We start from the raw sequence: 14,331 nt of genomic DNA on the forward strand, positions 1-14,331 counted from the left end.
GTAGGAGAGAGAAAGATACCGTCAGTCTTATCGTAACTGACACAGCAGAATTGTATTTTTATTGATTTACTTTATGATTTCTAATGATTGGAAAATGAAACGTGGAGTATAGAACATAAAGAAAACACAATGATTTTTTTGTAAAAGGAAGAAGACAAAATGTTAACACTCTTTCTAACAAACAATCAATTATTTTTAGAGTGAATTGGGTCAATGTACCCAAATCGATGAGTAATTAGTAACTATCCGAAACAATTAAAAAAAACCATCCACTGTAGATAATTGTGCCCCCATTCCCGTTTTGCCCATGTACCTTGGACACGTACGATGAAAAGGAGAGAGGAATTTGATTTGGCGTGATTTTTTTATGTACAATCCTAGGTCACTATTTAGATGTAGGTCTGCAGCTATTATCTTCTCTTTTCACTCACTTTATTAGGAAATTATGTTAGGTACATTCGAAAATCTGAAGAAAATTAGGGAAAATCTATGTGTAGCAGATAAAATATGGCACTGGCCATAGGTATGTGACACGTGTAATCTTACAGTATATTAGTTTATATTGAATGTTAATATTTGATCTTATATGCTAATTATAGACGCATGTGTTATTTTAATAGTTGAACCACAACCAAAATCAGCATCTATACTTGATTACATCCAACTGGAGATTACATGACACATGCACCAGAGGCATACACACTTGGATCTCTAAGCCTAACACCTCCAATTACAAAGTGTCATCCTGGTAGGCTAAAGAAGACAAGGATGTTGCCAAAGGGTGAATTCAAGGTAGACCTAAGCTAACTTCAGATGATACCGAACATGCATTGATGTTAGTTGCTATTAATATCATTAATTGTTATTGAAAGTTCTTAACATCAAATTGATTGTTCATTCAACAAGGTGTCATAGGGTGAAGAGCAAGGACATGTAGGAGGTGTGGTGAAACTGATCACAGTCGCGCCCCTGCAAGATAATGCATAACACTATGACTTAACGGTTAGACATTACATTAGGTGAAATCATTATATACACTACACAAATTAACTGTTAATTTAAAAATTAATGGTTAATCATTATTACATATGTGATGAAACTAAAAAGGAGCGAGAAGAGTGAAGATTGGTGATTGTATACAAAACATTTAGAGTAGCAAATATATTTTCAGCTGCTAAGTATTCATATATATTTAAATAGTGTAAAATAAATTGAGTCTAACAATTGTATTAACTGTTAATTCGAACCTTAATAATTAGTTGTTAGTTTATATTGCTGGTGAAGTTGGAGAAGAGATTTGTGAGAATTAGTGATTATACAAAACATTTATTGTATTCATGTTGATTACATTATCATGATGAGATAAGGGTAAAATTTAGAGTTTTCTAACTGCAATCCTAGAGGATAATAAAGTCATCATAATTGTTTAATTGAACATAGAGGATAATAAACATCTTAGGAACCAAGGGAAAAATTGCACTCGCTAATAAGGTGAAAACTCTAATCATAATTATGTTTAAACAATCCCATAATTATGATGATACGGCTCCCTGAAGTTATATCTTGCTGTGTTTAATGTTGTAGGTGGATGTAATGCCTATCGTTGAAGGGAGCCGTATCATCATAACCACTAGAGATATGGGATTGCTCAACACCTGCGGAGTAGAAAACCTTTATGAGGTTAAGTGCTTGAACGATAAGGATGCTCTCAAGATGTTTAAACAGATTGCTTTTCAACGAGGAGAAGAAACAAGGACGGCTGCTCCTGAGGTGTGGGAAGAAGCTTTAACTGCACTTGAAAGCAGCCTTGATGACAATATAATGGAAATCTTGAGAATTAGCTACGAGGGATTACCAAAACCACACCAGAATGTGTTCCTTCATGTTGCTTGTCTCTTCAACGGAGACACTCTCCAGCGTATCAATTCCCTTCTCCATGGACCCATACCTCAGAGCAGCCTGTGGATAAGAGTTTTAGCTGAGAAGTCTCTCATCAAAATATCAACCAACGGATCTGTAATCATGCATAAGTTGGCAAGGGAAATGATCCGTGACAACAGGTCTTTGTCTCAAAAATTCCTCAGAGATCCTCAGGATATTTGCTATGCGCTGACTTTCAGAGATGTAAGCATCTATCTAGACATCTTGCTTAGATGTTGGAGAGTTTGAAGAGGATCTAAGCATCTCAATCAACTTCCAGATCTTTCAGGTATCACTAGTCTTGAGGAACTGGTTCTGGAACACTGCACAAGACTAAAAGGCATTCCAGAGTCTATTGGAAAAAAATCTACGCTAAAGAAGCTCGAGTTATCTTACTGTGGAGGCCTTAGACGTGCCTTGAGGTTTTTTATACGGAAACCTACAATGCAGCAACATATTGGACTGGAGTTTCCAGACGCAAAAGTGAAAATGGATGCACTTTTAAACATATCCATTGGTGGAGACATAAGTTTTGAGTTCTGTTCAAAATTTAGAGGAACTGCTGAATATGTTTCGTTTAACTGTGATCAACAGATCCCTGTCACATCTTCAATGAATCTTCAGCAAGCGCCTTGGCTCATCTCAGAGTGCAACAGATTCAACTCCCTCAGCATCATGAGGTTCAGCCACAAAGAAAACGGTGAATGTTTCTCCTTTGACAGCTTTCCAGATTTTCCTGACCTGAAAGAGCTAAAGCTAGTGAACTTAAACATCCGGAAGATTCCATCTGGGGTTCATGGGATCCATAAGTTGGAGTTCATAGAGAAGCTGGACCTCAGTGGGAATGATTTTGAGAACTTACCAGAAGCTATGAATGGTCTTTCCCGGTTGAAAACTCTCTGGCTTAGAAACTGCTTCAAGCTCAAGGAGTTGCCAGAGCTAACTCAAGTGCTGACATTGACACTTACCAACTGTAGGAACCTCAGATCACTGGTGAAACTATCTGAAGATCAGGGAAGATACTGTTTGCTTGAGCTTTGCCTTGAAAACTGCAACAAGTTGAGTTGTTGTCAGACCAGCTCAGCCATTTAACTAAGTTGACAAATTTAGATCTCAGCGGCCATGATTTTGATGCATTGCCATCAAGCATCAGAGATCTTACCTCACTGATAACTCTTTGCCTTAATAACTGCAAGAAACTTAGATCAGTGGAAAAACTCCCACTGAGTCTTCAGTTTCTTGATGCACACGGATGTGATTCCCTTGAAGAAGCTGGTTCTGTAGAGCATTTTAGGGACAAACCAAACGAAGAGGTGAATATTTATACTCTGGATCCAGTCTCTACTATGATTTATGTAGTTCTTTTTTGAAACCATCTCCTTTTGATTTATAGGTACAGCAAAGAACCTGTTTCAAAGAAACTGAGATGCCCATTGATGTACTGAATCATCAAGCCACAAGAATCTGCCATATCATCCACCTTACCAAGACAACACATGCGGTCATGTTTAATAGGCATTCCTATCTTTATCACCCTAGTGGCTGTTCTTGTTGTTTCTCTCCTGCGTGTTTTCAAGTGAACCTCAAAGGCTCAGAACAAGAGAGGTCTCAGTCAACAGTCAACAAACGACTTCCTCAAGGCTTAAGGTATCTGGAAGTAGAACAAACTGAATGCATGCAAGTCAAGTACTGAACTCCCTATATACACTAGATTACTGTGTTATTAGAAATACATTTTTAATGAAGAAACTCCTCACTTCTCACCATTTGGGATAAAATCATTTCTCATTTGATTAGGCCCTTCCTTGACGATAATTAGGAATCATAATAATCTCACTAAAGTAATAGGCCACAAAGAGATAATCTAAGGTTAAGAGATAATGCCATACTTTTCTATTATTTTCTAATTAAACTAAGGGGGTGGTATTGAACTCAAGAATTTGAAAGAATTCACGTGTAATAACTTTTGCAGTATTTTAAATGATTTTATGAGATTTTAATGTAATTGTCTAATTCTTATGTTTACCTTCTGCCATAGAATTTAAGTGAATGTAAATTAATTTGATGGAATTCAAATGGTAATACTAACGCTATGAATGATAACGAAAAAAATACACAACTAGTAGTTAACTCTTAGATATTTTTTTTACCAAAATAAAACACTTGGGAAAATTTTACTTTTTGTAGATAGATTTTTTTTACTAAAGGAATCTTTTTGGGTGAACTAGCCATGGGCATTCGGGTTGAGTGAAACTGATGACATTTTATTTTATATCAAAGTGTTGAAACTTGTTTTTTCGGATACTCGGGTACCGTTCGGTTCTCGGTTCGGTTCCGTTTCCGATTCGGTTATTCAGATATAGAAATATAGAAATCATTCAGGCATTTGAGGCGGTCTGGTTTTGGTTTCGAATCATTTGGTTTGGTTCTAGTTCAGTTTTTCGGTTCCGGTTTTGGAAGAGGAGAGACATGGAATTGGGCTGGTGTAGGTGATATGTCTTCTAAAGACGTAGTGGATTACCCTGGGGTCAAATTGGTTCTAAAAATAACAAATCCCTTCATAAAAGCAAGGAATTGATCCTTTGCATTTTACATTACATTTTCCATTAAATTCCTTTCAAATAACATTCCTATTAAATCTAGCAAATATTGAATAACACTAGAATTTAAATGAATTGGTAAAATACACAATTGAATAACACAAGAATTTAAAAGAATTGATAAAATACACAATTGAATAACACTAGAATTTAATGGAAACCATAATTCTTTCAAATTATATCAAATTTCTAAATCCAATACCCCCACCTAAACGTCTGGACTAATCAAGGATTAAGATCATTGACTTTTTGTTTGGAACCTAGCGAGATGGATTTTCTGACGTGGCCAAAAACATTAGCAATCGAATAAAAGTCAAATGTAGTATTGGGAAAAAGAATTAAGAAACAAGTAGTAGCAAAAAAAAAACATGATTTTTGGTTATTCCAAAGTTTTGGATAACTACTACACTCTGTTCTTAGCTTGACTTGTAATAAAGCTACTTAAAAAAGGTTAGGTGGTTGGATAAAGATAAAATTGATGTGCATATAGATATGAGTACAGAGTACTTAAAATACATGGATGGAGCAATTACTCTAAAGATATTAATGGAGTTCAAAAAGAAAAGATATTAGTGAAGTAAGGTCAGAGAGAGAGAGAGAGAGGAGACCAAGGCATCAGAAGACATACATTTATACATACACAACACATGAGACACTCTTTGAGTATCTATCTGACTGAAAAAGAGAGAGAGCAAGAAGGTGAGAAGCAGAAACCATTCTGAGTTAGTGTTCCTCGTTCTTCATTGAATCCATAAGGTCTCTCTCTCCCTATCTCTTTCTCTCAATATTGTAGACTTTGTAGTTTCTGTTTCTATCGATCTTAGTCTTATATAAGTATCAATCTCTGTGTATATAAGTAGATATCTTCTTCAACAATCTAATCTTTAGAACCTAGATCAATGGATGAATGATAGATAGTTGATAACGACTGTTTTTTCCTCTTTGTAGCCAGTAAGCTATATATTTTGGCCTGAGTCACATGGATAAGAAAGATTCATTTACTACGGCTCATTCAACTCCACCATACCTGAACACTTCAATCTCATGGGGACTTCCAACTGAATCTAATGTTCAGAGTTATGATGTGACTGAATCACTGAGTTTGAAGGTGCATGCAAGATCAAAACATGTTCTTAACCCAACTAAAATCGATTTCCAGGACAAGGATTCTTCTTCAACTCAGTCCACTGATCAATCCTCTACTGAAGTTGCAACTAGCGGAGATGATGATGATGATGATAATCCTTCGAGACAAATCTCATTTTCAGCAAAACCAGGTCTATTTTTTTAAAGAACTTCAGGGTCTATTCGATTCATATTACTGTCGAGAACATGTACTGAAAAGACAAGATGACATGGTTTTGTTATGTAATGGCCTGATCTTTGGTAAATCCTTTTGATCTGGTCTCTCTTTTCTTCTTTAGATAGCTTTGAAAAAACTCAAAGGAAGGGATTTCCAAATAATATAAAATCAGGCTCCTCCTACACGACAGGAACCTCAGATATTCACTTTGCTCCTGGGAAGGTATTTGTAAATCTACTATCAGTAATGATAAGACAGAACTTGTGATGGTTGACTAACATCTTGGGTCATATTCTTGTTTCAGTCTAACTTCTCCTGTTTTGGTGGTTACCTTCCACATGCAACAGTAAGTACATCCTTCTTCATTACATGTGGTGAAGAATGTTTTTGCTAAAAGTGTATATGCTTAAGGTGAACTTGTAATGGAACATTATGCTCTGAAGCAGTTCCATGTGCTTTTTCAATACACTTTCTGCAGGTATGGAATCCCAAAATGGTGGGTCGAGTTCCCCTACCACTGGACTTCATTGACAATGAGCCCGTCTTTGTCAATGTGAAGCAGTTCCATGCAATTATGAGGAAGGAGCAACGTGCAAAGCTAGAGACTCAAAACAAACTAATCAAAGCGCGTAAGGTATAGTATGTCTCATTCTGGTTTAACTCATTGTTGGTACTATACAACAGCCATATCTTCATGAATCTCGACATGTTCACGCTCTTAAACGACCTAGAGGATCTGGTGGAAGATTCTTAAACACCAAAAAGCTTCAAGAATCTAGAGAGCCAAAACATGACACGTCAATCCAACAGAAAGACACCATGGGAAACATGTCTGGATTCGTGGCTCATCAGCTGCACGCCAGCAACGACCTTGGTTGTTCAACCACATCTGGCTCCGACATAACCTCTGTTTCTGACGGAGTTAGACGCTGTGAATTCCAGTTATCTGATTGTCCATCTCAGACAAAACCAACTATGTATATTCATGGTCAGTCAAATGACATGCATGGAGGTGGAAGAAACACTGACCACTTTTCTGTCCATATCTGAGATGGTTGGAATCTGGTACTGTTTATGTTCCCCACAAAGAGGGAAGTCATCCTTGGCTGTTGGTTCGCTTCTTCTTGGCTCTTATTTCACGTTTTGATGTCTAGGCATCACTTCTGAACGATGAAAAAAAGACTTCAAGCTTCATATCTTGTTTTGTCCTTTGTACCATGAATCATATGTAATTAACTCTGTGATATAGTCTCTTCTCTTTGATTTCCCAAAATTCATATTCATCCATTTTCAAAATGATCTAGTCAGGCATAACGTTCCACTTAAAGGATAACCGAAGCAATATTGGCAATGGAAGAAGAAGAGTCGATTAAAAGTTCTTTATTTACAAGGAAAAGAGTTTGATACCTTCCTTACATGGCCAAGAACAAGAAAAAAAAAAAACAGAAAGGCAAAGCCACATTTTAGTCAGCTACTTACGGATTCTCCGTAAGGCCTGCCTGTCATGGGAAGAAAGCGGCTTCAAGAACTCATACGTAGTGACCATAAAACAACGATGCACAATCTTTAGAACATGCACAAAATAGTGAAAGATAGAAAGCAACATAGCGTCTATGAACATGGTGTAAGGTTGGAACTGAGATTCCACATATTGATCATCCAAGAGGGAAGAAGTAACATGCATAGCCATCTTCTTCAAGAGAAGGCATTTCCGATATAGCTAGAAACTTTTGCAACGCAGTTATCCTGCGATGCTTCAAGTCTACATAGCTCGGATTCCCATTCACTGACGGTTTTCCCGCGTAGGAAGGAGCCGAATACTTTTAGGGTCAGTGGAATACGACCTGTAATGAGGACAGCACGAATGGAGAGACGGAAGTACTCCCTAGGGACGTGTTCCTGTTTGAAGGCATATTGTGAAAAGAGCTGAAGAGCTTCATCATATCTTAGAGTCTCAACTTTGTAGAGGTGTTTGACTCCACACTTGAGTAGCACACGATTGGACTGGGTGACATATATCAGTCTACTCCCTGGACCAAACCGACGAGCACTGTTTCTGATATTTTCGAGTTGGCCAGTGGCATAGAGATGGATATCTACAATAAGCAAAACCTTCCGATGTCCAAGATTCGCATTCACAAGTTCATCGAAACTCTCTAACTCCAATTTGACAACTTCACCTGGTCTAACAGCTACTTTTGCCGATAGACCAGCTCTTGCGATTTTCTCTAGCAAACAGGTTGAACCAATTCCCAGAGAAGAGTGTGCGGTTTCATACTCAAAGTAGTAGTGATCTTGAAACTGTGGTGAGATCTTTTGGTAAACACATCTCGCAAGTGTTGTTTTGCCAACTCTTTCCCCACCACAAATGCCCATTTCTCCAAGTCCGTCTTCTTCGGAATCCATATTAAGCAGCAGTGCGTCCACTGCTTTCATTTGCCGATCCATCCCAACAAGGCTATCGAAATCAATAGATGGAACCAATTGAGACAACTCGTTGCCCGTAACATACTTCTCTTTTTGCACGTACGCAGGGCTCCTTGCAGGCGTACTAGGGTTGACGACACTAATAAGCTTTTCTGCATACATAATTCTCCCAGCTATCTTCCTGAAAGCAGCTCTAACAAGCATGATCCCCTTGGTGAGAAATCCAGTTTTTTCAGGTATCGTCCAGTGACAATAATATATAGCCTCTGCCATTTTCGGGGGTGGTTTCAAACGTTTCGAAACCTGGAGCATAACTCTATAAATAATGAAAGCGTCTGTGTCTCCATCCTCACTTGAGTCTCCATCCTCCCTATGATGCAGTTGGAGAGGTCAAGAATTAGTTTGTAATATAAACCCAGCAGATGTATAGTTAATCTTAATTTATTACCAATGAGAGTATACTTGTTGTTGATAGGTCTTAATCATACTGGCCAGTGCGTTTCTCCATCTCTCCACCGTCTCCCAGTTGTTGTTTTTATCTCCATCAAGATTGTGTGCTTGCCCTAGAACATCTGAAGGATCCACCTCGTGTAGGACTGGAATCATCACCAGCGACTGTTTCTCCTCACACTCGACTATCTTCGCCAGTTCGTCCAGGCACGAGACTGAAGCAGTGTAGTTCTTCGATATGACCACGATCGCTATTTTGGAGTTTTCAATTGCCTCGAGCACTTGAGTGGAAGCTGGTTGATTCCATGGCATCTCTTCTTCTTGTCTGAAAGTCTTGAACTGCTTTTTAAACAGTGCAAGGAGAAGATGGCTAACGAAAGTTCTTCGGGTGTCGATTCCTCTGAAACTGAGGAATACATCGAACTTCATCGCTTAAGATCTGAAGGTCTGTAATAGATTGAGAAGAAAAAAACTAGGTCCCTTCTTTGAATAATGTTTACTTTCTTTCTGTGTATTTGCTTCTTTAAATTTAAAACGACAGTGAAGAAGACAAAAAAAAAAACATTTTAAAATTTGTCTCCGGTGGAGTTGGTAGAGTTGGTGGGTTTTTTTTTTTGAACTTAGCTTGGTGGTGGGGGTTGTTAGAAGAAACAAGGTGGACTTAAAGAGGCTTTACCAACCAATAGGATTTCATTATTTCAAATTTTATATCTTTTAAACTCTATGTTCACCCTAAATCCTAATCCATAAACCTTAAACCCTTAGGTAAATTCTAAAATTTTAGGTAAACCTTAAATCCTTGATAAATTTTAAACTCTAAATAAAAACATTAAACCCTAAAACTCTAAATCATAAATCCTTAATCCTAAACGTTAAATCCTGAGTGTTTTAGTGTTTAGTGATTTTGATTTAGAGTATAAGATATATCATAGAGTTTAGGGTTTACCCAAGGATTTAGGGTTTAGGATATAGAATTTAGGGATTAGGATTTAGGGTTTAATGTTTTCTTGACGACGTTAAAAATATTTTTTTTTGTAATTACTACTATTTTTTATTTATTTTTTTACTATTTAATTTTAAAAAGATAATATAATTTGACAATATTTTATTTCTTTTTTTAAAAGATATCGAATATGAAATAACACAATTCTATTGGTCGGTGAACCTAGAGGTTCACTCCCCAAGAACAAGTCCTTAAGAGCACCATTGATGGAAGTCCTGCTAAGGGGGTAGGCCCTACCACAAGAAAGGAAGAAGCGGTGCCAAAAATACCAAATTAAGCACCGAAGCTTCTACTGTTTCGCGGGTTTACTAACACGTGACGGCATGTGATTGGTTCGTTTTTAATTTAGAAAAAAAAAATTAAAAATAATAATAAGCACCCCATTTGGGTTCACGGGTTAAAGATCCTCTAAAGCTGCCTCTACTTTCAACCTCATTATTTGAGTCTTCAACTCTTAATCCATATGGATCCAGTTCAGAACCGAATGGCTTCGGATCGAAGCTTCAAGTACGGTGTCTTCATCAGCTTCCGAGGACCAGACACCCGCAAAATATTCGTTGGCCATTTGTACGGATCACTTTCCATCAGGGGAATTTCAACCTTCAAAGACGATCGGAGGCTTGAACCAGGAGATTCCATTACCGACGAACTCTGCCAAGCCATCCGGGCATCAAGGTTTGCTGTCGTGGTTATCTCCAAGAACTACGCTACTTCAAGCTGGTGCCTAGATGAGCTTCAGTTGATCATGGAACTTGTCGAGAACAAGGAGATTGAAGTTGTTCCGATTTTCTATGAAGTAAAACCTTCCGACGTCAGACATCATCAGCTCCTAGAAAGTTTCTCTTTACGAATGACTGAGAAGGTTCCTGGTTGGACAAAAGCTCTTAAGGATATAGCCAACCGAAAGGGCATGGAATCCTCAAAATTGTATGATTTTTATTATTATTATTGTACGATTATGGCAACACCTAGTTATTATTATCTCACAACACATATCGAGCGCCCGTGAGTTTTATTGAGTTCTCTTAATTTCCGTTTCAGCTCGGACGATGCCACGATGATTGAAGAAATAGTTCAAAACATTTCAAGCCGGTTGTTACCTATGTTGCCAATAGGTTTCCGTGATGTTGTCGGGATGAGAGCTCACATGAAAGTTCTCAGCCCTCTCTTGGACATGGACTCCAAGGATGATGCTCGTATCATAGGAATCGTTGGAACAGGAGGCATTGGTAAAACCACTATAGCAGAGTATCTCTACCAAACCCATAAACTTGGATTTTCACCTCATCATTATTTCATGGAGAACGTCGCGGAACGCTGTAGAAAACATGGTCTCTTACATCTACAAAATGAACTTTTTTCTAGTATCTTCCGTGAAAAGAATGTGATGCTGGAAAGCGTTGAACACGGAAGACAACAACTTGAGTTCAGGCTAAGAAACGCAAAAGTTTTTCTTGTCTTTGATGACGTTGATGATGTTAGACAGCTTGATGCCTTGGCAAAAGAGGTTCAGTGGTTTGCACCAGGGAGCCGAATCATCATAACCACGCGGGATAAGAGCTTGCTTAACTCCTGCGAAGTGTACGACGTTGAGTACTTGGATGATGATAAAGCACTCCTACTCTTCCAGCAGATTGCTTTTAAAGGAGGACAACCACCTTCTAGTGTCTACTCAGATTTTTCAAGTCGTGCTTCGAAGCTTGCTCAAGGTCTTCCTTTGGCCGTCAAGGCTTTGGGAAGTTCTCTCCGAGGGAAGTCCGAAATGGAGTGGGATAAGGCTTTACGTTCCTTTGAAAAGGCTCCTTACGATAATATTCCAAGAATATTAAATATTAGCTACGAGAGCTTGGACGAACTTAGTAAGACTGCTTTTCTTCATGTCGCATGCCTTTTCAATGGAGAACTTGTCTCGCGTGTCAAGTCTCTTCTCCACCGTGGTGAAGATGGGATAAGGGTTTTAGCGGAAAAGTCTCTCATCGATTTGTCTACTAATGGCCGTATAGCCATGCACCATTTGTTGGAGAAAATAGGAAGACGGAACGAATCAGACAACGACCTTGCCCTACAACCAATCTTGCGGCACTGGTACGACATATGTCGACTTGCAGACAGAGCAGTAAGCCCTCTTTTTTTTGTTTTTAATGTTTACTATGCCATGATTCCTATTTTTGATAAAGTGTGACATGTATATATATATCAGGGAACAACGAGAACTGAAGGCATCGTGCTAGATATTTCTGAAAGGCCTAATCATATAGACTGGAAAGTTTTCATGCAGATGGAGAATCTCAAATATCTGAAAATCAACAACCGCAGGCGTTACAAAAGTTTAGATTCAAGGACACAGAGCAATCCAGACGAAATTTTACTACCTTATAAACTTAGATTACTACAGTGGGATGCATATCCTTACACAACCTTGCCTTCCAGTATCAACACAGATTGTCTTGTAGAAGTAATTCTGTGTAACAGCAAGCTCACAACTCTTTGGAGTGGAAGTCCCCCGGTATGTTTCTCAACAAAACTAATCTTGTACATGAGATTTTTAAATGTTTTCCAACATATTCCTTATGTTTTGTTTCATCAAATGTCAGAGACTTTCGCATCTGAAAAGGCTGAATCTTACTGGATCTATGTATCTAAAAGAACTTCCAGATCTTAAGGAAGCAGTGTATCTCGAAGAGTTGATGCTGGAAGGTTGCATTTCCCTGACAAGGATTCCAGAGTCCATTTGTAGCCTGCCTAGACTACAAAAACTTGATCTATCCAACTGTGATGGGCTAAAGAATCTAATTATCATAGTAAAGGAATCTGAAGCTACTTTCTTTGAAGGCAGAAGAATCTTGCACGTTAGATCGGTCCACACGGATTTTCTTGATGCAGAACCGTTAGCAGAGGAGTCTCGAGACATTTCTCTCACAAATCTATCAATCAAGGGGAACTTAAAAATTGAGTTGAAGGTTATTGGAGGATATGCACAACATTTTTCGTTTATTTCTGAGCAGCATATCCCTCATCAAGTAATGTTGTTGGAGCAGCAAACAGCTAGGCTCATGTCACATCCTTACAATTTTAAGTTGCTTCACATCGTGCAAGTTAACTGCAGTGAGCAAAGGGATCCTTTCAAGTGTTATAGCTTTTCATATTTTCCCTGGTTGATGGAGCTAAATCTAATCAACTTAAACATCGAAGAAATACCAGATGACATTCATCACATGCAAGTTCTAGAGAAGTTGAACCTAAGTGGAAACTTCTTCAGGGGTTTACCTTCATCAATGACTCATCTTACGAAGTTAAAACATGTGAGGCTTTTTAACTGCCGTAGACTTGAAGCTTTGCCACAACTATACCAGCTGGAGACGCTCACACTCTCTGATTGTACCAACCTCCACACATTGGTGAGCATTTCTCATGCAGAACAAGACCATGGAAGATACAATTTGCTTGAGCTTCGTCTTGACAACTGCAAACATGTAGAGACATTGTCGGATCAGCTTCGGTTTCTTACAAAGCTGACGTATTTAGATATCAGTCGACACGATTTTGAAACAGTGCCTACAAGCATCAAAGACCTCTCCTCGCTGATAACTCTCTGCCTCAACTATTGCAAGAAACTAAAATCACTTTCAGAGCTTCCATTGAGCATTAAGCACCTATATTCACATGGCTGCATGTCCTTAGAAACTTTCTCCCTTTCAATCGATCATTCTGTTGATGACCTTGATCTCAGCACTTGCTTCCAACCGAATCAGTTTTTAAGTCAATTCACTCGTTTTCCATCTGGAAGACGTAGTGAAGAGGTAAAATAACCCTTTACTGTAGTCCTTATTATCTCAATCTCTATAGGCAAAGCTAACTTCCTTTTATTTCGTTTAATAGGTACAGCTATGTGCTTGCATCCAGAAACCTAAGATATTGAATACGCCTGATCAAGGGACGAGGAATGTCAGAACAATCTACACAGAGCGTTTTAGCTCCGAAACCTTGAAACTAATGGCTTTTGCTCTATGTTTGGGTGTGCTTCTTCTATGTAAGACGATGGGCAATAGCTAGGTAATGATGGTCATCCCCGGTTGCATTTGAATGGAATCGTTCAGTTCACCACAGTACTTCGACTCTTGTGTGTGTGTGTGTGTGTGTGTCTCATTCCCTTTCGGCTACAGTCACTTCCACTAGCTGAATGAAGAAGCTCAATGGTTCTTTCATTTTATCAGCTAACATTACGTTTTTCCCCCCTCCATGTTTGTAAGTGAAATTTGTGTAGAGTTAAAAAACACACAACGCCAAGTGGGTGGTCCCTTGACCAAAATTGCTACTATCATAAACTGTTTAATAAAACTTTAAAAAGTATTGACCGGTTAAATCATATAATGTCATCACAGTTTCAGTACCAACATTAACATGTATGGCCACATATTATCATTTATTACTGAGGAAACTAAACAAAGATGAAAGGGAATATGATACAGGTGATTCTTCACACTCATGTATAGGTTTCTATCTTTGTGATGCTTCCACAATTATTTTACCATGATTTGCATTTACTTTAAGCACTGTAGCTTCCCACTCCTCTTTCCCTATACCAGTTAAGAACCCAACTTAATACACGGTGTATGATACACCTGATT

At 38.3% G+C, this 14,331-nt stretch overlaps 4 protein-coding genes across 6 annotated transcripts; 3 read left to right on the plus strand and 1 right to left on the minus strand.

Moving 5' to 3' along the window:
• Window positions 1-675: 675 nt before the first annotated feature.
• LOC111212678 (disease resistance protein RML1B-like) lies at window positions 676-3,012 on the plus strand. Its single transcript, XM_022714254.1, has 3 exons — window positions 676-792; window positions 1,585-2,060; window positions 2,172-3,012. Exons 1-3 carry the CDS (start codon window positions 676-678, stop codon window positions 3,010-3,012), a joined length of 1,434 nt encoding a protein of 477 aa, XP_022569975.1.
• Window positions 3,013-5,024: 2,012 nt separating this feature from the next.
• LOC111212677 (nuclear transcription factor Y subunit A-8) lies at window positions 5,025-7,096 on the plus strand. Of its 3 annotated transcripts, none has more exons than XM_048765176.1 (6): window positions 5,025-5,276; window positions 5,473-5,797; window positions 5,945-6,045; window positions 6,128-6,169; window positions 6,302-6,457; window positions 6,508-7,096. In XM_048765176.1, the coding sequence occupies exons 2-6, from the start codon at window positions 5,500-5,502 to the stop codon at window positions 6,871-6,873; spliced, it is 963 nt and encodes a 320-aa protein (XP_048621133.1). In that variant the 5' UTR covers window positions 5,025-5,276; window positions 5,473-5,499; the 3' UTR covers window positions 6,874-7,096. The 3 variants fall into 3 exon arrangements, with proteins under 3 accessions (XP_048621133.1, XP_048621135.1, XP_048621132.1); XM_048765178.1 differs by having other exon boundaries at window positions 5,025-5,219; window positions 5,469-5,797; XM_048765175.1 differs by having other exon boundaries at window positions 5,027-5,276; window positions 5,469-5,797.
• Window positions 7,097-7,186: 90 nt separating this feature from the next.
• On the minus strand, window positions 7,187-9,245 carry LOC111212684. The gene is made up of 3 exons (XM_048765179.1): window positions 8,699-9,245; window positions 7,552-8,620; window positions 7,187-7,387 (listed from the first exon to the last, which is right to left on the minus strand). The coding sequence occupies exons 1-3, from the start codon at window positions 9,127-9,129 to the stop codon at window positions 7,295-7,297; spliced, it is 1,593 nt and encodes a 530-aa protein (XP_048621136.1). The 5' UTR covers window positions 9,130-9,245; the 3' UTR covers window positions 7,187-7,294.
• An 849-nt stretch (window positions 9,246-10,094) lies between these two features.
• LOC111212685 (putative disease resistance protein At4g11170) lies at window positions 10,095-14,067 on the plus strand. The gene is made up of 5 exons (XM_022714263.2): window positions 10,095-10,630; window positions 10,745-11,819; window positions 11,904-12,209; window positions 12,298-13,503; window positions 13,583-14,067. The coding sequence occupies exons 1-5, from the start codon at window positions 10,167-10,169 to the stop codon at window positions 13,754-13,756; spliced, it is 3,225 nt and encodes a 1,074-aa protein (XP_022569984.1). The 5' UTR covers window positions 10,095-10,166; the 3' UTR covers window positions 13,757-14,067.
• The last annotated feature ends 264 nt before the right edge of the window (window positions 14,068-14,331 follow it).

Source organism: Brassica napus, chromosome C8 (assembly GCF_020379485.1).
Source record: "Brassica napus cultivar Da-Ae chromosome C8, Da-Ae, whole genome shotgun sequence".
In the NCBI taxonomy this organism is placed as follows: domain Eukaryota; kingdom Viridiplantae; phylum Streptophyta; class Magnoliopsida; order Brassicales; family Brassicaceae; genus Brassica; species Brassica napus.